Source organism: Podarcis muralis, chromosome 11 (assembly GCF_964188315.1).
Source record: "Podarcis muralis chromosome 11, rPodMur119.hap1.1, whole genome shotgun sequence".
Taxonomy (NCBI): domain Eukaryota; kingdom Metazoa; phylum Chordata; class Lepidosauria; order Squamata; family Lacertidae; genus Podarcis; species Podarcis muralis.
The window spans coordinates 7,385,496-7,411,799 of NC_135665.1; the positions used below are offsets into that span (position 1 = coordinate 7,385,496).

At 45.1% G+C, this 26,304-nt stretch overlaps 1 protein-coding gene across 7 annotated transcripts in view; it reads left to right on the forward strand.

Annotated features, from left to right (window-relative positions):
* Positions 1 to 26,304, forward strand: part of NTRK2 (neurotrophic receptor tyrosine kinase 2) — a 196,585-nt gene that overhangs the window by 157,928 nt on the left and 12,353 nt on the right. For all 7 annotated transcript variants that reach the window (XM_077936017.1, XM_077936018.1, XM_077936019.1 and 4 more), the window contains 3 exons: positions 2,728 to 2,858; positions 7,513 to 7,685; positions 16,226 to 16,460. In XM_077936017.1, the coding sequence (XP_077792143.1) occupies positions 2,728 to 2,858; positions 7,513 to 7,685; positions 16,226 to 16,460 (539 nt within the window). The remainder of the gene's footprint in view (positions 1 to 2,727; positions 2,859 to 7,512; positions 7,686 to 16,225; positions 16,461 to 26,304) is intronic.

The following is a 26,304-nucleotide window of genomic DNA, read 5'->3' on the forward strand; positions in this document are numbered from 1 at the left end:
AACCCGCTAGACGAAAGGGGTTTCCGTTTTTGAGTTGCTTCGCAAGACGAATTTCCCTATGGGCTTGCTTCGCAAGACGAAAACGTCTTGCAAGCCTTGCGATTTTTTTCGCTTCACCCCCTTTTTCTAAGCCGCTAAGCCTTTAATAGCCGCTAAACCGCTAATAGTGCTAATCCGCTAATAGGGTTGCTTCGCAAGACGAAGAAACCGCTAGACGAAGAGACTCGCGGAACAGATTATTTTCGTCCTGCGAGGCACCACTGTATATGGTCTGCCACCAGTGGCAAAGTAAGTTTTGGACATTTACTGCACTAGTAGCCTGCTGTATATATTCCTCAGAAAGGCCACGGTTCAGTGGTAGACCATGTATAGAAGGTCCCAGGGTCACTCCCTAGCTTCTCCAGTAGCAGGGATAGTTTAAGATCCTAGCATGAGCACTTGGGAGCTTGACAATACTGGGCCTGATGGGACATTGTATAAGGAAGATTCATATATTGGAAACATGTGCTGTGGAGGGTGACCAAGATGATAAAGGGTCTGAGAAACCAGTCTTATGAGGAATGGTTGAGGGAGTTGGGTGTTTGGCCTGTAAAAGAGGTGATATGGTAATCATCTTCAAATATCTGAAGGGCTGTCACATGGAAGACGGAGCAAGCTTGTTTTCTGCTGTTCCAAATAACAGGAAAGGAGATTCCAACTAAACTTTAGGAAGAACTTTCTGATGGCAAGAGCTTCTCAACAGTGGAACATACTACTTCTGAAGGTTCTTGACTCTTCTTCACTGGAAGTTTTTAAACAGAGTTTGGATGGCCATCTGTCAGGGATTTAGCTGTGATTCCTGCATCGCAGGGCTTTGGACTAGATGACACTTAGGATGCCTTTCTTCATGACAGTTCTATAATTCTGTGTTCATAGAGGCAGGTTCTGAGTTCAGCAAGCCTGATAGCCTAGTTTTACATTTTCAGGGCCCTCTTATTATGAGTCATATCTGTTGGCATTTTGGAGCCATCAGGTCAACGTGAAAAGCAACGGTGGGGAAACTTATGAAGCTGGCAGGCTGCATCCTTTACCTGTTGCATCCTCCACTGGCCATTTTGACAAGAGGATGGGGTTGATCAGTGGCGCCTGCAACCCCTGCTTATTTTGTCTGGGCCAGTGTTTGATTTACACTATAAAGCAGGGGTAGAGAACCTTTATTCCCCTCTGTACCTGTCCTACTTCTCATGGGTCAAATGTGACAGGTGGGCAGGACCTTTCAAAGAGCCTTGCTCCAGGAGTGATTTGCAGTGAAACTCCTGCTTAAACAGAAGCTTTCACTCTTGCTCTACAGGATCATCTGATATAAAGGGAAGCAGACAAAAATAAAGCAGCAACAGCAGCATTGTCATAACTTTATCCTTTTCGTATCATCTCAAGTAACATCTCAAAAACAGGAATAGTTGTTCAGTATAGTTTGTGACATTCATATGTGTGTATGGTCTGGTATTTTAAGTACCAAGACTGCAATCCTGTACATATTTACATGGTGGTAAGTCTCATAGAATTCAATGAGGCTTACATTTGAGTAGACATGCCCTGTAAATATTTTTGTAAGCAGGGAAAGAAAGAAGAACAGGCATCAAAGAAAATGGTGACGGGTCCAAGTTTTAATGCAGTAAGACAGTTTTATCCTGTAGCAGACAATTGCCCAGGCTCTGATGGCCATATTGTTGCCAGTTGTCTTATTTCTCCGTTTAACCTCAGAGCAAGAGTGTAAATCATATTTGCTAGAATGAAACATTTTATTTATCCTAGTTGTTGAATGAAACAGACAGAGTAAGTGGCAGCTCAATTTAAGAGGAGCAAGCGAGGAGAGCCACAGAGTAGGCTGGATTTAATTAAAGGAAGACCTACTTTATCTTCCTAGGTTATATGAATTTCCCCCCTCACCCCCCCCCTCAGAAATTTTCTTTGCTGTGCAATAAAGGGGAGCAGCTGTTAAAGAAATTTTAAAAAACGGAAGTGACAGGAAATAAACACAGCCTGTCTTTCAGTGTTTTCCTCCTCTTAATTTATTTCTTGAAGCAGCAGCATTCAGAATTGTTTTTTTCAGAGCTCACTCTGCTGCGGTGATCAAAGACATCCCAGGATGACGGACGACCTTGATCTTGTCAAAAAGGAGCACACTTTCCCCCTCTCTAAGCCTTTTCAACCTAACCTGTACACCATTTTAACAGCAATATCAAAGTATTTCATTCTTGTGCCCCACCCTCTGTTGGCTTTGCCTCCCCACATCAGAATGTGGCCCCTGGAAGGCTGGCCAGCTCTGATATATTTCAATTCCATTTTACGTATTTTATGTTCAATTCCCCCTTTGTTTAGGGGTAGGGGAAATGTATACCTCATACATAATATGAGTAAATGGTTAGGTCTAACCAGAAGGGAGCTGAGGAAGGTGTTGGGGCAGATTGAAACGATTGTCAGGTCACATGATTGGTGGGTGGGCGGAGTTTGCTAGAAATGGCCATGTGAGCCTGAATGGTCCTGACCTCTGCATTAGCTGCTTGACTTAACATGGCCAGGTAAAAAGGGAGGAGTCCTGCTTTGGGGCAAGACTTGCCAAGTCAACAGAGCAAGCAAGCCCTGTTGCTCTACATGCTGGGATTTTACCTGGGCCCACTTCCCAAACTGGCTCTTTCCTTGGCCAGGAAATTCATTTCTAATCCTTGCTTTACCTTCATTTTGCAGTTGTCCAGCACATCAAGCGACACAACATTGTTCTCAAAAGGGAACTGGGAGAAGGAGCCTTTGGGAAAGTCTTCTTGGCCGAATGTTATAATCTGTGTCATGAGCAGGAAAAGATCTTGGTTGCAGTGAAGGTAAAACGGACCAACTTTGTTGTGGATGTAACGGTTGATGTTTGTTGCCATTGAATTGTCTCCAGCTATAAATGGTTCCTGTAAAACATGGGTGAGGAACCTGTGGCCCTCCAAATGTTATAGGACTCCAGCTCTCATAGGCCCAAGCCAGCATGGCCAACGGTCAAGGATAATGGGAGTTGTAGTTTGGCATCATCCATAGAGTCACAGGCTTCTACCTGCCCTGCATTGTTCAAAGTAGGCTGCTATTAACATCTTGCAAATGTTAATAGGAAGTCAGGATATTCCTGTGAAAATGCCTAGAAGTAGGCTGTGGCCTACCTGAAAGCCATACCCTTTCAAAGGAGAACCTTGTCATAATCTCAATCTCACATTCTAGTTGTGTTTATTCAGGGAAGAAAAAGCACTCTGCAGATGTTTGAAGATGCACTCTCTCTTGCTTCACGTGCTCGAGAGTTGAGCCCTAGTACAGTACTGCAAACATGTTCCATGGCTGAACATTAGTGATAAAGTGCTCCTTGCTGTGTCTCTCATCCCTAAATGCTTTCTTACAGCATGGGGGATAATTTAATTAGATCTACATTTTTAAGCAAACTTGTGCATGTGAGGCCACCTATGCACTTAGTTTGTGTGTCAACCAGTACAGTGGTACCTCGGGTTAAGTACTTAATTCGTTCCGGAGGTCCGTTCTTAACCTGAAACTGTTCTTAACCTGAAGCACCACTTTAGCTAATGGGGCCTCCTGCTGCCACCGCGCCGCCAAAGCACGATTTCTGTTCTCATCCTGACCTGAAGCAAAGTTCTTAACCCGAGGTAATATTTCTGGGTTAGCAGAGTCTGTAACCTGAAGCGTATGTAACCCGAGGTATCACTGTACTATGTGCCTGGAGAAAAGTACTAGCATTCCAAGAATTATGCTTTTTCTTCAAGTCTTCATTATGTGTTTTTTTAAATATATGAATTGGTCAGCCAAGGGGGACACATAATTGTTTATTAAGAATGCTTATTATTTATTCTTTTCTGAATTGTAAACAATGTGATATCACTTCCTGTCTCTTTAAGACAATAGAATCTTGATAAATTATGTGATAAGCCTGTTTACTTTTCAGGAGCGGTAGACAGAGGATTACATCTGTTGGCCTCCCCCTCCCTTCTGTGTGTTCAGATGCAGAAGGTGTGCCCATTGTGGTTACAAATCAATGCACGAAGGCTCTGTGAGATCATTGGCCCAGCATTTTTGCAGAGTTCTCAATTGCATGGAAGCATCTACTTTGCTTCCAGTTGTACACATACCACATAGGACTTTGTCCGCACTGGTGAACAGACAGAAGATATGGGCAGGACCAGAGGATGCAGTCTTACTCTCCACTATCACTTTTCACATATTGAGTGAATGCAATTTGCAAGTGTGAGCAGGACTGCAGTTGCAAGTTGACAGATCTGGAACTCTGACTTTGTAGTTAATGGTTAGCTCTTACTCAAAGTAGCTTTGTAGTTGACAATATTGTTGTCACCTTGATGCAGAGAGAAAACATAAGAGCACAAATAATGCAAAAAGATTTTCTCTCTCTCTCTCTTACACACCCACACACCAATATGTATATTCACCTGGGAGTGAGCCCCACTGAAAGCAGTGGAACTTATTTCTGTATAAATACATATAGGATTGTGCTGGAATTTTAGGGGACGTTATATGCACACATCCTTCAATTCTCCTTGTGGAATATACACTTTGTGACTAATATGTCCATTTCAGAAAGATTTTAGACAGAGGAGAATCTGAGCAAGTTGCCCCAGAAGGCCAAATAATCTCACTTAATGTTCAAGTATTGTCACATTTGCTATTCATTCATTGGATCTTTGACATGCCTCCTTGCTGGTTGCTGGGCAACCCAGAACAGCATTGTGTATACATGTTAGGGAATGGCAGCCGCTGTTTCCTGTGAGAAGACAAAATCTCAAAAGGTAGCATTTTCAGGGTGTGTGGAAGAGAGGATGGCAAATATTCTAATCTTGTATGAAATAATAGCTTTAGAAGAAAGGATATTCATAAAAAATGATTTGATATAAAAAGAGGAAAACACATACAGAGGGAAGCTCTGCTTTGCCCTTTAAAAAAAACAACTTGACTCAGGTTTATTTTTACTTTCAGTTTGTTTGGACAAAGTTTGATTTGTGTGTGGCCATTCTGGAGCCAGCTTCTGTGCAGAAAGATTTAGCTGAGATTTGAGTAACACACAGTCCTGCTATAAGCCCTCTAAAAGCAAGCAGATGGAGAGGCCATGTACAAACTCATAACAATGTGAAAGCAGCAGACAAGATAAGACAGAATTTGTTGTTCTCCACAGAATAGAATTCTGATTGCAAAAGTGTGGCTTTTGTCTTTGCTGCAGGATATTCCTGTTACACTTTTTTGGGATTGTTTCATTAGGGTGGTGTAGAAAAGACTTCAAGAAAAGAAAAGGCGCTAGAGGAGGAATTAAAAGAAAGGACTGTAGCTTAATGGAAGGGAACGTGGGTGGCGCTGTGGGTTAAACCACAGAGCCTAGGACTTGCAGATCAGAAGGTCAGCGGTTTGAATCCCCGTGACGGAGTGAGCTCCCGTTGCTCGGTCCCTGCTCCTGCCAACCTAGCAGTTCGAAAGCACATCAAAGTGCAAAGTAGATAAATAGGTACCACTCCAGCAGGAAGGTAAATGGCGTTTCCATTGCTCTGGTTCGCCAGAAGCGGCTTAGTCATGCTGGCCACATGACCCGGAAGCTGTACGCCGGCTCCCTCAGCCAATAAAGCGAGATGAGCGCTGCAACCCCAGAGTCATCCGCAACTGGACCTAACGGCCAGGGGTTCCTTTACCTTTACCTTAATGGAAAAGCGAAGGCTGTTAAAGCCACAGAGAGCAATATGGTAGAAGGCTTAGGGTATTCTCTATAGTCCAGCACATGGATAAAGAACATGCATAGCAGGGGTGTGTGCTTGTTGATGGTTCTACCCCTAACCTTCATGAGAACATCGGAAGAGATCCTGCACATGCATGTGTGGACATAAGAACATAGGAAGAGCCTGCTGGACCATGCCAGCAGCCCATCTAGTCTAGCATCCTGTTCTCACAGTGGCCAACCAGAGACTTGTGGGTAATCTGCAAGCAGCACCGTCTCCCCTCCTGTGGTTTCCAGCAACTGGTATGCAGAAGTATTAGTGCCTCTGACCATGGAGGCAGACCAGAGCCATCATGAATGGTAGTCAGTGATGCCCTCTCTTTGGGTTTTCTAATGAGCACATATAGATGAGAGGTAGGCCCTGCCGCTGAGATGCTCCCACCCTGCGCATTCATTTTCCCTGAACTGAATTACCGAAAAGGACTGCAGTTGGGGTGGGAAAGAGAGACAAGCAGAATTTTGATTAGGGAGTTTCTGCTGTTCTGAAAGGACTAGATTGGGGACACAAAGATGTTCTAGCAGCAATAATTCTCAAGCATCAACAATCTATCTTGGCTTAGAGACAGTGTGCATTTGGCTGTTTTGACGGACAGTGTACAGTTACCACGGCAACAGCTCCATCACGGAAAACAGCTGCTACTCCTCAGAGATGAAAAACATGAGTTCACCATTCCACCTTCCCCAACTAAGGCTGCATTTAGACAGCACTTCGTTTCATCTTCCTGGTGTTTCTTCGCCTGATGATTTTTGCCTTTCATGTGATCTTTCACACAAAGTAAAATCCCCATCTTGGAAGACTAGCCAAGTCTAGTCAGAGTTCTAGTGCTCATTTCTCTGTTGTTTCCAGAAAAAATCCTTTTGCAACCCTGGAAACCCGTAATATCGGAAGGGTTTTATTCACATAATGAAATTCTGCATGGCAGTTTGGCATACCGCGCCGTGAATCATGGGGGAATGGAAGCACCCAAGCCTGGAAAGGGAAGGCGAGTGTGACATATCCAATGACATTTGTTGTTGTGTCACACCACACCCACTAGTGCGAACGAAATTTAACATGACGCGGTGGTATATCAAGCAAAAAGCCATAGTTAGAGAACATTGAAAATTGGGACAGAAGTGCTAGTACCTGTAAAACTCATGCAATAAACCCCATGTTTGAATGCAGCCTAAATGTGTTTGGATTTGAGGGTTTATAGCATGTTCCCTTTTTCTCTCTCGCTTACACACACACACACACACACACACACACACACACACTTCATTTTTTCCTCCCAAGTTGGTAATTTCATTTTCATTCTGTGAGAGATTTTCAGACCATTGGGGGTTTTTTACAGTGTGAATACAGCTATATCTGGTACATAGCGTTGACATAGCTGTTCCTTGCAAAATAGTTCCATTTGGCAACACAGACTGCGCCAAGAGTCTTGATACTTGGGTGCAATGTTTCTGAGGAGGAAAGGTCACCATGTTGTTGAATGTAACAGTATGTAAAAATGGAAAAAAATATGTATCGCCCAAGAAGAGAACTTATAAGACAACTTGCCACCATGTAAGTACCTGGTGACTTAGGCTCCTGGCATAAGAAATTGCAGAAGGAAATAGTGCAACACACAACACTCTTGACGGCGTGATTCCTCCCAAAACAAAAAAAGTAGTTGCCAAGTTTCTGAAAGTGTGTGATGTTTTTCTCTTAACTTTGTTTGACTCTTTCCTCACAGGCGCTAAAAGATGCTAGCGATAATGCCCGCAAAGACTTCCACCGGGAGGCAGAACTATTAACTAACTTACAGCATGAACACATTGTGAAGTTTTATGGGGTATGTGTGGAAGGAGATCCTCTCATCATGGTCTTTGAATACATGAAGCATGGAGATCTTAACAAGTTCCTCAGGTAAATTCATAAAGAAACATCTGCTAATTATGTACAAAGTGGAAATAGCTTTTAGAGAAATAACGTTGGGCTAGTCTGTTGCAGCAAACAACAACAACAACAAACAACAACAACAACAACAACATTATAGCACCTTAAAGACTAATACATGCATTACAACACAAGTTTTTGTGGACTAGAGTCCATCAGGTATCCAACAGTGTTGGCCAATAATAATAATAATAATAATAATTTATTATTTATACCCCGCCCATCTGGCTGGGCCTCCCCAGCCACTCTGGGCGGCTTCCATAAAAACCAAAAATACAATAAAATATCACATGTTAAAAACTTCCCTGAACAGGGCTGCCTTAAGATGTCTCTTGAATGTCAGGTAGTTATTTATCACTTTGACATCTGCTGGAAGGGCGTTCCACAGGGTGGGCGCCACTACCGAGAAGGCCCTCTGCCTGGTTCCCTGTAGCTTTGCTTCTCGCAATGAGGGAACCGCCAGAAGGCCCTCGGCGCTGGACCTCAGCGTCCGGGCAGAATGATGGGGGTGGAGACGCTCCTTCAGGTATACTGGACCGAGGCCGTTTAGGGCTTTAAAGGTCAGCACCAACACTTTGAATTGTGCTCGGAAACGTACTGGGAGCCAATGCAGGTCTTTCAAGACCGGTGTTATATGGTCTCGGCGGCCGCTCCCAGTCACCAGTCTAGCTGCCGCATTCTGGATTAGTTGTAGTTTCCGAGTCACCTTCAAAGGTAGCCCCACGTAGAGTGCATTGCAGTAGTCCAAGCGGGAGATAACCAGAGCATGCACCACTCTGGCGAGACAGTCCGCAGGCAGATAGGGTCTCAGCCTACGTACCAGATGGAGCTGGTAAACAGCTGCCCTGGACACGGATTTGACCTGTGCCTCCATGGACAGCTGTGAGTCCAAAATGACTCCCAGGCTGCGCACCTGGTCCTTCAGGGGCACAGTTACCCCATTCAGGACCAGGGAATCCTCCACACCTGCCCGCCTCCTGTCCCCCCAAAACAGTACTTCTGTCTTGTCAGGATTCAACCTCAATCTGTTAGCCGCCATCCATCCTCCAACCGCCTCCAGACACTCACACAGGACCTTCACCGCCTTCACTGGTTCTGATTTAAAAGAGAGGTAGAGCTGGGTATCATCCGCATACTGATGAACACCCAGCCCAAACCTCCTGATGATCTCTCCCAGCGGCTGCATGTAAATGTTGAAAAGCATGGGGGAGAGGACAGAACCCTGAGGCACCCCACAAGTGAGAGCCCAGGGGTCTGAACACTCATCCCCCCCCACCACTTTCTGAACACGGCCCAGGAGGAAGGAGCGGAACCACTGTATAACAGTGCCCCCAGCTCCCAGCCCCTCAAGACGGTCCAGAAGGATGCTATGGTCGATGGTATCAAATGCCGCTGAGAGATCCAGCAGAACTAGGAAACAGCTCTCACCTTTGTCCCTAGCCCGCCGGAGATCATCAACCAGTGCGACCAAGGCAGTTTCAGTCCCATGATGAGGCCTGAATCCCGACTGGAAGGGATCCAAATGGTCCGCTTCTTCCAGGCGTGCCTGGAGTTGTTCGGCAACCGCTCGCTCAATCACCTTGCCCAGGAATGGAAGATTTGAGACTGGGCGATAGTTGGCCATCGTGGCCGCATCTAAAGATGGTTTTTTAAGAAGCGGTTTAATAACCGCCTCTTTCAGCGGGTCTGGGAAGGCTCCCTCACGGAGGGAAGCATTCACCACCCCACGAAGCCCATTGCCCAGTCCTTCCCGGCTAGCTTTTATAAGCCAGGATGGGCAAGGATCCAGGAGACAGGTGGTTGGTTTCACTCGTCCCAGCAGCCTGTCCACATCCTCGGAGGTAACAGATTGGAATTGATCCCACTCAACTTGACTAGACAGAACTCTAGCACTCTCCCGCCCCGGCCCTGCTCCCACGGTGGAGTCTACTTCTTCCCGAATCTGAGCGATTTTATCTGCAAAAAACTTTGCAAAATCATTGCAGGAGAACATGTGGCCCGTACTGGGCCCCGATGTTGCAGGTGGTTCCGCTAAATTGTGAACCACCTGAAAAAGTCTCCTGCTGCTGTTTTCTGCAGATGCAATAGAGGCGGCGAAGAAATTCTTCTTCGCCGTCACTATCGCCACTTGGTAGGCTCGACGTTGAGCTCTAACCTGTGTCCGGTCAGATTCGGAATGAGTTCTCCGCCACCGGCGCTCTAGCCGTCTCAACGATTGTTTCATTGCCCTCAGATCCGTGGAAAACCACGGGGCTGTCCGGGCTCCATGCAATCGGAGAGGGCGCTTCGGAGCCAAACAGTCAATAGCCCTGGTTAACTCCACATTCCAGCGGGCCACCAGGGAATCAGCTGAAAGGCCATCAACATGGGATAAAGCATCCCCTACCACTCTCTGGAAACCATTTGGATCCATTAAGTGGCGGGGGTGGACCATCCGAATTGGTCCCACCTCCCTGCAGAGGGGATGGGTCGCAGAGAAGTCCAGTTGCACCAGGAAGTGATCTGACCATGGCACTTCTTTCGTTTCGCTTTTACTTAGTGTCAGATCACCAACATCCATAGAGGTAAACACCAGGTCCAAGGCATGTCCACGGCTATGGGTTGGGCCAGACTTATTCAGGGACAGCCCCATGGAGGCCATGCTTTCCACGAAGTCCCGAGTGGCCCCTTGTAAGGTCGTGTCGGCATGGATGTTAAAATCCCCTAGGACAACCAAGCTAGGTGTCTCCAGGAGAACATCCGCCACAACCTGAAGCAGCTCGGGCAGGGAATCCTTGGTGCAGCGGGGAGGTCGGTACACCAAAAGGAATCCTGTACTGCCCCTATTGCCCAACTTCCAGAACAATGATGAGAATATAGCCCAGATATTTCATAACTTGCATGTTGATGGGTTTTGGTTTTGTTTATTATGTGCCACCAAAAGTCATGGCTCAAGTTACTATTTCAGTGGGTCTACGCTGAGTAAGACTTAGTCACATACAACCCTTAGCTTCCAATCCTATACATTCTTACCTGGGAGTAAGTCCCATTTAACACCATGGGGCTTACTCACACGTATACATTATAAAATGGCACACATCTCAGGCTAGGGCTGGGAGAAGCTTCCAGTCCACAAAAGGTAGGATTTAGACTCAGGAATGGGGAACATATGACTCATGAAAATTCTGCAAACCATGGGAAAGAGAAGAAGTATACAAAAAAAAACAACAACAAAAACTGGTGCTGAAACTATCCAGTTGACTTGATGTCTACTTTCCTAAAGTGCTGTGAGAGATCATAGGAACTGAGCCATATGAAAACATTTAAGAACAGGGCACATTCTCAAAATCTGGCTCTGTCCTCCAATCCTGTGTTCCAAAACTATCCAGCCTGAGCTTATAGGATCATCTATGAGTGTATTGCATGGACCACATGATCTGGCACAATTACTGGGCTCCTGGAGATGCCTTTTGGATGCCAAACTTTATTCTGGAATCAGGTATTTTGTTAGGAAGGGTATTTTGGCAGTCATATTACCTAAAGACCACACATCAACAGTAAACATTCCTCAAGATACCATTTTGAACAGAGAAATCATTTTCACTAGCTAATATTCTAATGGCGCAGTCCTACCCATGCCTACTCAGAAGTAAGCCCTGTTGAAATAAGGCTTATTTCCTGGGTAAGTGGAGTTAAAATTGCAGCCTAAATTAGGGATTGTCCTCACTTCCACTTGGCTTGTTCCTAGAAAGTGTGAGTCCAAGCAGTTTTGCCTTTGCCACACAACTTTCCCCCAGAAAACACTCTCTTTAGCACTAAAATCCAGGGAAAACATGATTGACATTTGCTCTGATTCAGCGATAAACAGCAGGTTTTCCTGGGGGCAAGTTGTGGGGCAAGTGGCAATGTGGACGAGCCCTTAGTTTTTTCTATTTAGTTTCAGCTTCCCTGTCAACCTTCATTATCTGTGCAGGTGGTTGTCTGCTTTTTGTTCTTGTAGTTACATATATAAATGCATTAGCGTCGAGATGCAGTCAACCACCATTGAAAAATTTAGGAGGCTGAAACTCTAGTGCATGTTTCTGCACACGAGTAACATTTCTTAAAGGCATCCAGTGGATCTAATCCATCCTCCTAGCTTGACACTTTATTAGTATGATAGAGGGAGAAGCGACGTTTAAGGAGGAAAGAGAAGAGATAAGGCCTTGTTGATAACCTGCATCCAAGCGTCCCCAGAAAGCTAGAGCAGGCCTTGTGTTCATGTGACCTGCGATTACGTCAACAGAAATCAGATTCCCAGATGACATCTAAGTCTATGTGTGTACTGATTGTATCACTGCATAGTTTAGTGAATGTACATAGGCTGAGTAGCAGAACTTGCTGCTGTGATCCTATTTCTTCCCCTTCGTAAGTCCATTGTATACACAACTGGCATCTAATGGATGCTTATACCTTTAAAGCATATTTGAAGCACCTTGTTTCCCTCAAAGCATTCAGGATCCCTGTAGTTCACCACTCACAGCACTACAATTCCCAGCAGCCCTCAACAAACTGCAGTGCCCAGACTGCTTAGAGGGCAAGAAGGTGCTTTGAATGTGCCTTAAAGGCATGATGTGTTTCACAGCAGATCCTTCTTTAGCTAACAGAGTTCTTGGTGTGAGATACCATTAGCATTCCCCATACTGCTTTGCTTTGGAGAGAGGAAGGCTGCCTAAATTGCTGTCACTGGGATACAGGCGGCCTGTGTTTAACAGCGCAGCCATTTCATCCCAAAAAGGCATGTGCCATTTCCACAGGGAGAATACCTTACTGGCAGCCTGGCCTGACACATGTTTACTTGGAAGTAAATCCCACTGTAGGCTTTACTCCCAAACAAATGTGGGGAGAGAGATCCATGCTATTAATAGACCGATAGTGCCAGCTGAGGTGGCCTGGATGAGCAGCGCAAGGCAGCTTCCCACAATTGAATGCAAACATTAAAAATTCATAATAATGGCACCCGTTTAATAGCATTTGAAGCACTTATTCATTTACATTTGTCTCTTGAGTTTTGATTTGGGATTATACCACAGCAACACATGGTCTTTCTTTTGCACTCTTTCTCTCTCTGCCTTCAATTGTTAGTTATTCCTCAAGTTTAGAATGCTGAATTGCTCTTGAGCTTGCGCTTAAGTCTGGCTTCCTTCTGCCATTTGACGCAGCTTAATAAAAGGCTGCTTGCTGATCGTGAGGCAAAGGAACATTTATTTCTTACCCTGCAGCGCCCCCATGGCCGCCAGGAGAAAGTGAACTCTCTACGTCCTTCACAGTGCTGGCTTCCTGCAGTTCAGGGCCAAATTGCAGGCCAGGATCTGAAGGTCAGGGAGCCTTCCTGTGGGTAGCACTTAGGCGGAGGAAACCTAAAGAAAAAAATGAAATGTGGCAGCCACACACAGCTGTGTGTCTGTTCTAGATATAAATTGGACAAAAATGAAAAAGAAGAGCCAGTCATTTTTATTTTTAAAAATCAAATTTAGATGGAAATAATTCTAATGGGTGATAGTCAAATATTATTGACAAAGACTAACTACGTACGATATGTGCCGTGACTGCAGAAGGGAGTGCTGCTTCACAGTTTGTTTTTCTGCCAATGTTAAAAGCTGCCCACACAGTTTTGAGGAGGAGGAGTTGAATACATGAAAAAAGGTGTCCTGTTTAAAGAAATCAGCCCTGGGTGCTCACTGGAAGGACAGATCCTGAAGCTGAGGCTCCAAGACTTTGGCCACCTCATGAGAAGAGAAGACTCCCTGGAAAAGACCCTGATGTTGGGAAAGATGGAGGGCCCAAGGAGAAGGGGACGGCAGAGGACAAGATGGTTGGACAGTGTTCTTGAAGCTACCAGCATGAGTTTGACCAAACTGCGGGAGGCAGTGGAAGACAGGAGTGCCTGGCGTGCTCTGGTCCAGGGGGTCACAAAGAGTTGGACACGACTAAACGACTAAACAACAAAGGACAGGGGACACTTGAAAAAAGGACAATCACGTTTTTCTAGGGAGGGGTGACAGCCCTACATTTCAGCCACCATGTACATACAACTGTATGCACTTAATGTGGGAGTTAGGAATTAAAAAGGGACCTATATCAAATCTGTGGTGATAAGGCTTGTGTGAGTTTTCTCACATGAAATGCTTCTGTAGTTAATTTGCGACATTCCAGTCTGTGAAACAACAGTGCAGCTGTTTATCTCTTTAGGATCTGAGTGCCCAGCGACACAACCTTCACATTCTCATGTGAGGGCCACTTGAAAGCATGCGCTGGTCTCCTCAAGTCCATGGCAAGCCAGCCTTGTGCTTCTACCACCTGCAACAAGGATTTTGCTGTTGCTTCCCTCAAAATCTCCTTGCTCATTTTCAAACTCAGCTTTTATTTTATTTTCAAAATGTCTCCAATGATCATGGAAGAAAGCTTTTAAACGTGAATAAAGCAATCTGCTCTACAGCTCAGCAAGCAAAATGATACAGTAATAAAAGGCGGGATTTTGACAGTACAAGTCATCGTGTCCCACCCTTTGGGTTTCTGCTTTGGCCTTTATCATCTTTCTTTTTGTTTTCCACTCTTTTTCATCCTCTTCTACTCCAGTTCCTTATTTGTTTATTCATGTGTTTGTTTAAAAACCCATGTCGTTCTACAGACACAAAAACCAGAAGTGAATGTATGCAAATTCGCATAATTGGAAGACTTCATTCCAGTCACTGCATCTGTATTTTTTGCTCTCTGTTTTGAGCATTTATGACAGATTGTTAAACTCTCCCCCCAGATATGTATCCTCAGATATGTATTCTGTGTTCTAAGGGCTGAAGGCTGACATTTGCCTTCATGTCAGATTGCACAAGTCCGAAGTGAGAAGGGACTAGGATGGGTACATTCTGTTAGAATTCCTGCTCCATGATTGCAGTCATGGGATTTTTTCGTCTATCACATAATGGTGTATGTTTTGACTCCACAAAGTGGGAAGTGATGGAGACAGGATGTTTGTGTTACTGTGTTCTGTGAGGTGGGACTATTGTCCTTTGTTCTTTCTCTTTGCTGTCTGGTGCTAGAGAGAGAGGGAGCCATGATCCAGTGCTCCGTGTGTGTTTATAGGTAAATAAAGTAGATTAGCCAAAATGCTGAGTTGCTGAGGTCTGTTACACAAGCTGCAAAGACTCTGCGGATCCCTAAGTGTGCCGGTGTCTGTTGGCATCGGTCTCTGTGATGTTCGGGCTGAAGAAAGCTTTTGAAGCTCCCGAACAATTGACCAGGAGGGAGAGAACATGCCAGTTGGGCATGTGTCTCTGCCAGGGTCCTACTCGAGTGTAGGACGAGTTCCTGACACATTCCATTCCCAATCTTTCTTTGTAACTTTTGTCTTGGGTCTTATGAAGGACAGAAGAGGAGCAAAGTTATCCAGCCCATCCCTACCAGTCACCAGTGCAATAACTATTCTGCAAGACGATAACTCAGAGCCAGCAGGAACACTCACCTAGCGCCATTTGCATTGTCACTGGTGTAAAACCATTCTGCTTCTGATGTTCTCACAGAGATTGTTCCACAGTTTGTAGTGAGGATTATGCCCTGATTATGAGCAGCAGACTATTTTACCAGAAAGGATGCTTGTGTTTCAAAGTCTCTCTGGGACTAATGAAAGAATGCACCCCACCAATTTGTATTGGAATGTATGCTGTAATCTATGCCCTCTGTCCTATGGCTGGCAGAGGGATGTGTAATGAGCAAAACAAGACAGTTCACGTATATTATGTTTTGTCTGTTAATAACTTGAGCAATACCCTTCTTCTTTATTTTTCTTTGGTTATTAAGAGTCCATTTCCAGAGCTTAAATGGCTTCGGAGGGTACTACTGAGCATTGAGTACAATAGTTTCATATTATAATTGGCTTTCCTCCATGGAGTCCAAGGCAGAATATGTAGGGTTTCTATGTGTTCTGCTAAGTCTTGGCAGAGACCAGCAAGTCCCTTTTCATTTGTAGAGACAAGGGCTCATCCACACGCACCCTTTGCCTCTCACTTTCTATGCATGTGTTCGCACTTTCCCAGCCATGCCCTGCCTCTTGCCCCAGGAAAACCTGCTCTTTACTGCTGAATCAGAGCAAACAGCAATTCAGGCTTTCCACAGATTGCTGTTTGCTCCAGTTTAGCGGTAAAGAGCGGGTTTTTGCAGGGAAAGTCCCAGCGGGGCTTGGACAGGAACCTGGAAAGCGAGGACCTGAGCCTAGACATGCAGAGCAAAGCTAAGTGTGGATGAGCCCGAGGTCTGTTAATCCAGGCCTTGATGTTTTCATGAATCATACAACTGAGATTCTTAACCTGGAAAAGGACTGTAGGAGATATAAACTCAATAAGCACTTTGCCTGCTCTTCAAAACAGATGGTCATTAAAGAGATTGGGGCTCATGGATCTTCATCTCCCATATGGTTCTTCCATTGTGTGTGCATGTTTTAAACTTAAAGGAAATGAATAAACGGATCTGCTTACACTCTCCTGTGTTCCATACAGGGCACATGGACCTGATGCAGCTCTGATGGCTGAAGGGAGTCATCTAACTGAGCTAACCCAGTCACAGATGTTACATATTGCCCAGCAGATTGCAGCTGGCATGGTTTACTTGGCATCACAGCATTTTGTGCATCGTGACCTCGCCACTCGGAATTGCCTGGTTGGTGAAAACTTACTGGTGAAGATAGGAGATTTTGGAATGTCAAGAGACGTCTATAGCACAGATTACTACAGGGTAAGTGATTTGTTGTTTTTAATAACTTTGGCTTCAGTCTGCCATCTTGTTGCAGCAATTGAAGCCAGTATTTGTGCTGTTATTTTTAGAGGTTGTGTCATTTTATGGACCTTACTGATTATTTTACTTAATTTTGTTCTAAACTGCCATGTGGCTTGTGCAAAGAGTGATACAGAAACCATTATTAATCTACAAGCAGAAAATGTTAGTAGAGTTGAGTTTAAAGTGTCAAGGATGGACACTTTAGGAAATATATCCTGCTGAGTGCTCCAGTGGGTATAGTATTTGACTTTTATCTGGGAGACCTGGATTAAAATCCCTACCCGGTCATAAATCAATTGAGGGCCAGAGGGCAATTCATTAACTGTTAGACTGATCTTTCACTCTGTAAAACTGAAATATTATACATCTTGTATAATATACACTTTATGGCTGCCACTTTCATACTTGGGGCCAGTTGCACCAGCAGGAGCACAACAGGGCTTTCCCCGCTCCTTCGCTCAGGCCCCACAAATCTTGCTCAGGGGGGTCAGGAGAATCCCAGATTGGCACACCAAGGGGGGGGGGGAGAGATGGGAGTTGGTTCCTTTGTTCCATAATAGTGCAATGTTAAATTCATCCTTTGGCTTTGAAAATAAATAAACCGAGACAATTTTCAGTGGTGATTTCTAGCTACCTATGATATCCAAAAATGCAATTCTATAGTCGCAGAGAATATAACATGCTGACCACCAGATGTTGGGAAGAAATAGTCGGCTCCACGTATTGCCGGCTTGTCTTGCTTTATGAATTTCCTTGAGCCGTCTGGCTCGCCAAAGTCTCAGACTAGCCTTCTGCTGGAAAATGCCTTCTGCATCTTTTCATGAATATTCTGCATCCATTAATGAGAAAAGAAATTGCATTCCAAAATTTTCAAAGGGGAAAGGAAAATTAAGTAAAATTCCCGTGGGTGAGATGCAAGATTTTTGTTGCACTTACTTTTGAGATGAGCCGAGGTTCTTGTGAGTGTCCTTTCTTTCATTCTACAAGCCATCTCTCCCGTGATCTGCCTCCTTCAGTCTTCCCAAGCGCCTGCCCTGAAAACCCCATGGTGTCATTGCTGGACTCTTTCTGAGCAGGGTAACCCAGGGAGGCTGCCTACCCTGCTCCTGGCAGATGTTCATTTGTGAAAAGAGTAATCTTTTTACTTATAAAGAAATCAGTGTGGATTTATTTATTTTTTTAGGTAAAAGGGAGCACCTTCTTAAAAAAACAAAATCAGTGAGTGCGCCCAGGCTCTCAGTGGTCAGCCTCCCCAGTGTCCCACCCTTCAATTAAAGCCCAGGGGGAGACATTCCTCCCCTGAGATCAGGAAACACCACAATCACTGAAATTATAAAGAAATTCTAAAGCTCCCTGAGGAATGAGGCAGGTAAAGGGAAGCCTCTTTTTCAGAAGAAAACTTTTGAGAAACAGCTTTTGGCACATTATTTTCTCAGTGAAGATACTGACCTACTGAACTCTGGTTCTGGTCCAACATGCTAGCTGTGAGTTGATAACTATTAAAAATGAAATAGCTGTTTGGCTAATCTTTCTTTTTATTCCTGCTCACGAGTAGCTTACAAGTTTCTTCTGAGACCTGAGAGCTTGCTTGACATGAATAAAGAAAAAGCATTTCTCAATGAATGCTGACTGGTCAGTTTGATCTGCCACGTCATATCAATGATAACACAACCACCATATCTGTTCTTAAGCCTGAGAGAGACCAGATCTTACTGGAAAGAAAATACAGTGGACGCTCGGGTTGCGGACGTGATCCGTGCGGGAAGCACGTTCACTACCCGCAGCGTCCGCAACCCGCAGCGCCAGCAACCCGCAGCGCCACGTCTGCGCAAGCGTGGGTTGTGATTCAGTGCTTCTGCGCATCTGCAAAATGTGATTTAGCGCTTCTGCGCATGCGCAAGCTCCGAAACCCAGAAGTAACCCGTTCTGGTACTTCCAGGTTCGGCGCTGTGCGTATCCTGAAATTGTGCAACCCAAAGTGTCTGTAACCCGAGGTAGGACTGTACCAGTTAAAAATCATGCAACACAACATTAATAGGTTGCATGTTGCTGCCACCTCACAATGCCTACCTTCCGATGGTGACATAATCATGTTCCCATGCATTTGTGAACTCCCTGCAGAGCAACAAGCGTTCAGTCATTGCTTATGGATCAATTTGTTGACCAACATTCAAAGGACTTCACAAAAGATAAAAGCTTCAGTGCTAAACTGATTATTTATTGCCGTCTTTGTTGCTAACTTCTTTTAATGAGGCAAGTGGCTGTGGTTATTGTAAAGCAACAAGTCATGGGCTAACAGCATTTGGTTTTGATCACATGTAAATAAAGAGTCGTGCTCTTTAGCCACCTCATTCTTCGCTTAGTGGCCTGGCTCTGTGAGAGGACAGAACCGATTTTGAGCAGTTCTGTTGTCTGCAGACATCCTGCTTCAAAAGTGAATTGTTACATATGGCTTAGTGGCAAGGCAGAGGAAACTGCACCACCACACAAGGACAGTATTTATTTTCATACAACTGTTTTAATTAAGAGCCGAAAAAGAACACTCTTATTTTGGTTTGCATTGTCTGTTGCTTCCTCCAGTGATCCATACTTTGCAATTAGTGAACATCTGAACTAGATTTCTGTCACATGTTGTCTTCCCAAGCTTTAGCCTTCCAAGCTAGTACATTGTTACACTACGAAAATGACATCACATCACACGAGCGAACATGACTTTCACGTGCAGTTTTAAGACCTTGGGGCAGGAAAGGGTTGCCACTGGCTAATTTGCATCCGCAAAGTTTCAGCACTTTTTACACTTTACGAGACAATAATGCCTCAAGGGCAGTAGCTTCAAAATAAGTCTATCTGGCAAGTTAGGTTACATCTGCACCATACATTAACCCCCCCCCCCTTATTCCACTTTAAGAGTCATAGCTTCTCCCAGAGAATCCTGGGGAAGGTGGTTTGTTAAGGGTGCTGGGAATTGTACCTATACTTTTAACAAACTACGGTTCCCAGGATTCTTTGGGAGAAGCTATGACTGTTAAAGTGGCACAGGAGTGCTTTAAATGTATGGTGTGGGTGTCAGCTTAGAGGAAGATTGATCACAGAGCCAGGGTCATCTTAAGCATATCCGGCGCCGTGGTGCAAAGATCCCTCCGGCGCGCCCCCCTTCCCAGAGTTGCCTGCACCGAGTGAGTGAGGGCGTGTGCACCACTCCTGCGGAGTGTCGGCTCGGTTTTTTCCCTTTTAGCTTTCTGGCACCCTGCAGAATTCGGCGCCTGCAGGCTAAAAGGGAAAACACCGAGCCGACGCTCGGCGGGAGCAGCACACGCACCCTTGTTCACTCAGCGCGCTTGTTCGGTGTTCCCTGGATTCTCGCCTGGAGCCCTCCAGAACTTGGCGCCCTGGCACCCCGTGCCACTAGCCTCTATGGGTAAGACGGGCCTGCACAGAGCTCTTGCTTTCTATCATGGAAAAATATCCTCCCATAACAGGGTTTTCAAACTCTCTTCTGGGAAATCCTGGAACTCCTCAATGGAAAAAAATAAATCAGTAGTGGCAGACCAGCTTCCCCCAAAGCCAGCTTGCCAGTCACTTCTTGTCTTCCCCAGCAGTAGACAAATGAATGCACAAGACTGTTTTAGGACACATTCTAAGGTACGTTTTCAACCCACATGGGACAATGGTGATGCTCCTTAGAGAGCCCTAGGACATGCCCCAGAATCCTTTGCAACACAGAAGGGGCTCCATTATAAACATATAATGGAGTTTATAACTCCACTATAAACATTTCTTAAAGTTATATACTGCCTTTCATCTGAGGATCACAAGGCAGTTTACAATACAAAAAACACAAAAATACATAAAGTAGTGACAAAGAAAGACAATACCCCCACATACACGCAGTTTAAAAGGCTATAAATATTTTTATTTAAACATCCTCAGTGGGCAAAGCAATATAGGAAGGGTTCCTTGATGTCAGAAATCCTTAAAATCAGAATCTTAGGTTGTTTGTAGTTTATAGTGCCCACTGTGGAAGTAGGAGAGAAAAGAGAGAAGCAACACAAAACTAGATGGGTAAAATAAAAGGTACCCCTGCCCGTACGGGCCAGTCTTGACAGACTCTAGGGTTGTGCGCCCATCTCACTCAAGAGGCCGGGGGCCAGCGCTGTCCGGAGACACTTCCGGGTCACGTGGCCAGAGCCACACACAGAAACGCCGTTTACCTTCCCGCTAGTAAGTGGTCCCTATTTATCTACTTGCACCCGGAGGTGCTTTCGAACTGCTAGGTTGGCAGGCGCTGGGGCCGAGCGACGGGAGCGCACCCCGCCACGGGGATTCGAACCGCCGACCTTTCGATCGGCAAGCTTTTACCCACAGTGCCACCCACGTCCCAGATGGGTAAAATACTACTACTTTATTTGTCATAATTCAAATTAATTTGGCCTAAAAAGGAAGGGCCTTGGCCTTTATCTGCCCAGTTGCTGAGAGGTGGCTTCTGCACCAGCCTAGCCTGGCTGCTAGGTAAACTTTGAAAGAACGGTAGCAGACAGAGGTCCAACTCAGGCGAGTCTTTATGCCCTTAGCCATTCTTCTGGGGTGTGGTTAAGCCTTCTTTCAGATGCTAGATTGGTCCGGTGTACCCAAAGCTCCCAGGACCTCTTAGTTAGCTCTCCTTTATTGCATACTGTCCAAAGTTGCTCCACCCTAAGGCCCTAGTCCCCTTCTAAAGCAGAAGTGGGACAGTGACATCCTCACATTTCCCTGAACCAACATGGGAGGAAATGATTGTCTTGATAAAGACAAATAGTGATAATGATCCTATCCTGGACTTGCGCAGGACACTTGCGGTACTGAGGCTAACGACATGTCCTATTGATCCCCATCCATTATGATTGATGAAATCAAGTAGGAGGGGATTGACTAGGAGTGGTAAATGCCACACCACTTGAGGGAGTTATGTCCACCACCTTGAAAGAGGTGGTAGTACAACCCCTCCTGAAGAGGACCAAGAGGTTTTAGGAAACATTCACCCAGTTTCTAGTATTCCCTTCATGGGCAAGATGATGGAGAGGGTGGTGGCCAGCCAGTGGCCCGTGCGTCTGGAGGAAGCAAATTATCCAGACCTCTGATTTTAGGTCTAGTTTTAGCACCAAGACAGTCTCTGCCACCTTGACCAAGCTATGCTAGAGGGACAGAGTGTGATCCTGTTGGTTCTCCTTAATCTCTCAGTGGTTTTTGACACCGTTGATCAAGGTTTCTGGAACATCTCGGGGGGGGGGGGGAGTTGGAGCCATTGTATTACAATGGTTCTGTTCTTGCCTGCAGGGCATTTAGGCTATGGGGTCCTCAAGGGGTCTATTCTGTCTCTTACGCTTTTCAACATCTATATGAAACCATTGGGAGTTGTCATCCAGGGATTTGGAGCATGGTGTCTTCGGCATGCCGATAATATGCAGCTTTATCTCACCGTTCCATTTATACCAGAAGAGGCTGTGAGAAATTTGGATCAGTGCCTAGAAGCAGTGATGGGCTGGATGGGGGCCAGTAAACTGAAGCTGAATCCTGATAAAATCCAAGTGCTGTGGGTGGGTGGTTTTCGAGTCCTGGAATTAGGTGAGTGATCTGCGGGGTGAGTTGCACTCCCCGTGAAGACACACTCATGGTCTGGGAGTGTGCCTTGATTCAGATCTGCCACCGGAATCCCAAGTGGCCTCAGTAGCTAGACTTGATTTGTTTTTCGTTTGACAGCCATAGCTGTTTCTGAGCCAGAAGAGCCTGACTACAGTAGGCCATGCTCTAGTGACCTTGTATTTGGGCTCCACACGTATGCTCTATGTGGGGCTCAAAGACAGCCTGGAAGCTGCAGCTGGTGTGGCAGACTAATTGGACCATGTGTCACTGGTCCTGAAAAAAACTATACTGGCTGCCAGTGAACTACCAGGCCCAGTTCCAAGTACAAGGCCCTAAACAGTGTGGGAGTGAAAACATCACCTCCTGCAGTATCAACCACCAAAGCCCATATAAACAGCAGGGGTGGCCCCAGCAGGCTACCTAACTGGTGCTGACTTTCCAGCAGTGCTTCATCTCCACCCCTGTTCCTGCCTTTTAGTGACATTTTAGGGTCACTTCCAGATTCTGTGCCATGCGTTATCATTTGGATGTGCATAAATCGGTTGTTGCCTGTATTTAGGCAGAATTTTAAAGCAGGCCTGCTTACCCAGATATCTGAAGTCTCTTGCATCCTTGAAATTAATTAGCTGGGAAGATATTTGAAGGTGTTGCTTTGTAAAAATCTTTGTATTCTTTTTACTCTTTGCGTTGTTGTTTGGGAGGAAGGTTGGGTAAAAGTATGATCAAAGCAAGACATTGATCAACTGTAAAAGACACTGGAACGTGTAGTAAGCTTGTGTCTTTTTACTATTGAAACTGCATATTTGCCACTGACTGTTGTATCAGCTGTTCATTTGCCTGATCTGTGTATCTCTTAGCTCTGCGGTGCATAGTGGAAAAGCAAGTCTTGGTTACCAGTGTCTACATAACCATCTTTATTAATGTGTTAGTAACCGGCACTCCATGACGCCTGCACTGATTTGCTGAGATATTAGTTTGCATCCAAAATTACTGTCTGACGCTTGCCTGTTTACATGGCAAATAGGCCCGGCCCCTTCTGCTCTGTCAGATTGTTAATGATATTCTGCACTCTGTCGGCACAGCTATTAAGAGATGCTGCAGGGACAACTGTGGAGAGAGATAACCTTTGGATAATTGGCATGTTGTGCTGTTGCGTGGTGCTAGCTACAAAGGCTTTGTTTGTTTGTTTGTTTGTTTGTTTGTTTGTTTGTTTGTTTAGAGCCTCTCTGAAATCGTACAACAGACAGGCTGGGAAAGTACTTCTATTGTCCAGTGCAGGAAACATGTAAAAACATGATAGTTCTTTTTAAAAGCAAGCCCACTATGTCTTAAGACATGAATGACATATAGCATTTTCCGTCTTTCTTATTCTGTGAAAGAGAAAACAGAATGATAAATTATGAGCATCAGATTTGCTTGGCATGCAGACCCCAGATCTTGATAATAAGTATTTATCCTCCACCACCCCCCCAAAAAAGTGTTCTTTCAACATTTTGCAAAATTGCAGCCTTATACAAACTTCTTCAGTTTGAACTGAGTTTGGTGTTCATACTGACGGGGGTCATTTCCTTCTTTTGCTGAGGTCTGGGGTGTTTGGCTGCTCACAGTGTTATTCCCTTAAGACAGGAAGTTTCCCATTCTTTATGTTTGGCACCTAACTCAGGTGACTCATTAGCATTTATGTCAAGGGGATTTACAAACAGCAACTTTGCAAGGTATTCTTGAATTCACTAGGAGAAACTCAGTTTGGTTCCCATTTGAAAGCAAACCTCCCTCAATCACACATTACTAACTAACTGGGATAAGTGACGCGGGTGGCGCTGTGGGTTAAACCACAGAGCCTAGGACTTGCTGATCAGAAGGTTGGTGCTTCGAATCCCCACGATGGGGTGAGCTCCCGTTGCTCAGTCCCTGCTCCTGCCAACCTAGCAGTTCGAAAGCACGTCAAAGTGCAAGTAGATAAATAGGTACCGCTCCAGCGGGAAGGTAAACAGTGTTTCCATGCGCTGCTCTGGTTCGCCAGAAGCAGCTTAGTCATGCTGGCCACATGACCCAGAAGCTGTACACCGGCTCCCTCGGCCAATAAAGCGAGATGAGCTCCGCAACCCCAGAGTCGGTCACGACTGGACCTAATGGTCAGGGGTCCCTTTACCTTTAACTAACTGGGAAGGTGTTTTCCTTTGATATAATTCCTCTGTATAATTCCACAGCCCTTATCATTTCTGTAAGCTTAACAGGCACAAAATCCCACTATGGTCCTATATAAATCAAGCCTAAATTATCTGCACTCATCCGAAGTAAGTGCTACCATATATAGACTGCAAGACATATTGTAATTCTTGTTTTCCCCTCAGTACATAACACAAATTTAGTACGCTGATCCCATAAAAACTGGTAAAATCTGTTAAAACTCACTCTGAAGTCAGTTTGCAAGTGGTTTGTATTCATAGGGCTCTAAGCAGTTATCAGCTGATTGGCACTGACAGCCAGCCTTCAAAGGGGTTCAGTGGAGCCCCTTCTGAGTTGTCAAATGACATCAGATGATTGACAGGTGGCTGGCCCCATCCATCTGACAAATTTGGCCTGCAGGAGAAGGGGAAAGGGATGGTCTGGCTTATAATCATAGAATTGCAGAGTTGGAGGGGATCACAAGGATAATTGAATCCAACCCCCTTCAATCTTTTGCCCAACATGGGGATTGAACCCACAGCCCTGAGATTAAAAGTCTCGTGCTCTACTATCTCTCAGGGCTTGCCTGCATTAACATCACTGCATAAAACACCTTACTTTCGTTTACATACATTTCATGGTCACTGAGAAATACCTCGTGTTGTGGGGATGGAATTTCAACGTGTCATTTGCTATCGTTTGTTAAAGTGCTAGAGCAGTTCTGGGTTTCATCAGACACCTGCTTGCAAAGGACGGGTCCCCTTTTTCTTGGTAGCCATTTGTCAACTCAGAGTCGCCCTAAGCTCCCTTTGTGCTTGCAGGGCCAAAGATATGAGAGCACGGTATCTTTTCTAGCACAGATGGGAACGCAGCGGGGGGGGGGGGGATGGGTGGAGAGATTTAGGGAGGACAAGTGACTGGAAAGGCAATGAAGAATCTGAAGAAGTATGCATGCACACGAAAGCTCATACCAAGAACTAACTTAGTTGGTCTTTAAGGTGCTACTGGAAGGAATTTTTTTTGTTTTGGAAAGGCAATGGTTAAACTTCCCCTTTCCCCTCTACTTCATTCAAAGTCACCTACAGCTGCCTTGCAGGATAAAAGAAAAACCCTGAGGGAAAACACTTTGAGTTCCTCCCAAAACCAGTAAAGACTTCTTATCAACATGTAATCCCCCCCCTTAAGAGTAAGTGTAACTAAGTAAATATTAAGGTGTGTATATATTAGATAATAGAAGCAATCACAGCTTCTTTGTAAGAGGTACACGTTCTTCCGCGATGGGAAAAAGTCCAACCCCTTTTGAATGCCAGAAAGCCAAAGCCTGTCACAAATTAAGCCACAACAAAATATAACAATAGCGCAGGCACACACAAATGAATGGAAAATAAAACTCGGATACTTGTACTCTGCACTGACCTGTATCAGGTTGTTTATTGCACCATAGGAATCTGATTTTGTCTGTCACCAGGTTGACTCAAAATAAGCAAACCTTCCCAGTGTTTACCAAGAAGGTGTAACCTACTGAGCTTCTGCAGGCTCCTCTACCTGCTTGGAGGCTTAAAGGGTGCTCTACTTTGGGGTTGTTTTGTGCTTTGGCAGCAAGCTAATACTTCCTGGAGTAAGCGAACTTTTCCCATAAATGTTATATGTTTTTGCTAGGTTTTAATCTTAGATTCTCCAGCACGAATTGTACTTCTTAGTAGAATGGCAGATTCTGGCACAGTATGGAGAGGCTCAGAGCTACCTACTCGCTGTGGAAGCAAAATTATTCAGTAGACATTTTCTGGGGAAATTATTTTTTTTGCCCACGGACCCCACTCTCAGTTTGTTTAAAGGGCCACTTTATGGAATTTCCTCCCTGCCATTTTTGTAGTAGCTGCCTTTTACACAAATACAGAGTGCTCAAGGATGTGCTTGTACAGTGCAACAGTTTTGTGTGTGTGTGTGTGTGTGTGTGTGTGTGTGTGTGTGTGTGTGAGAGAGAGAGAGAGAGAGAGAGAGAGGGAGAGAGAGA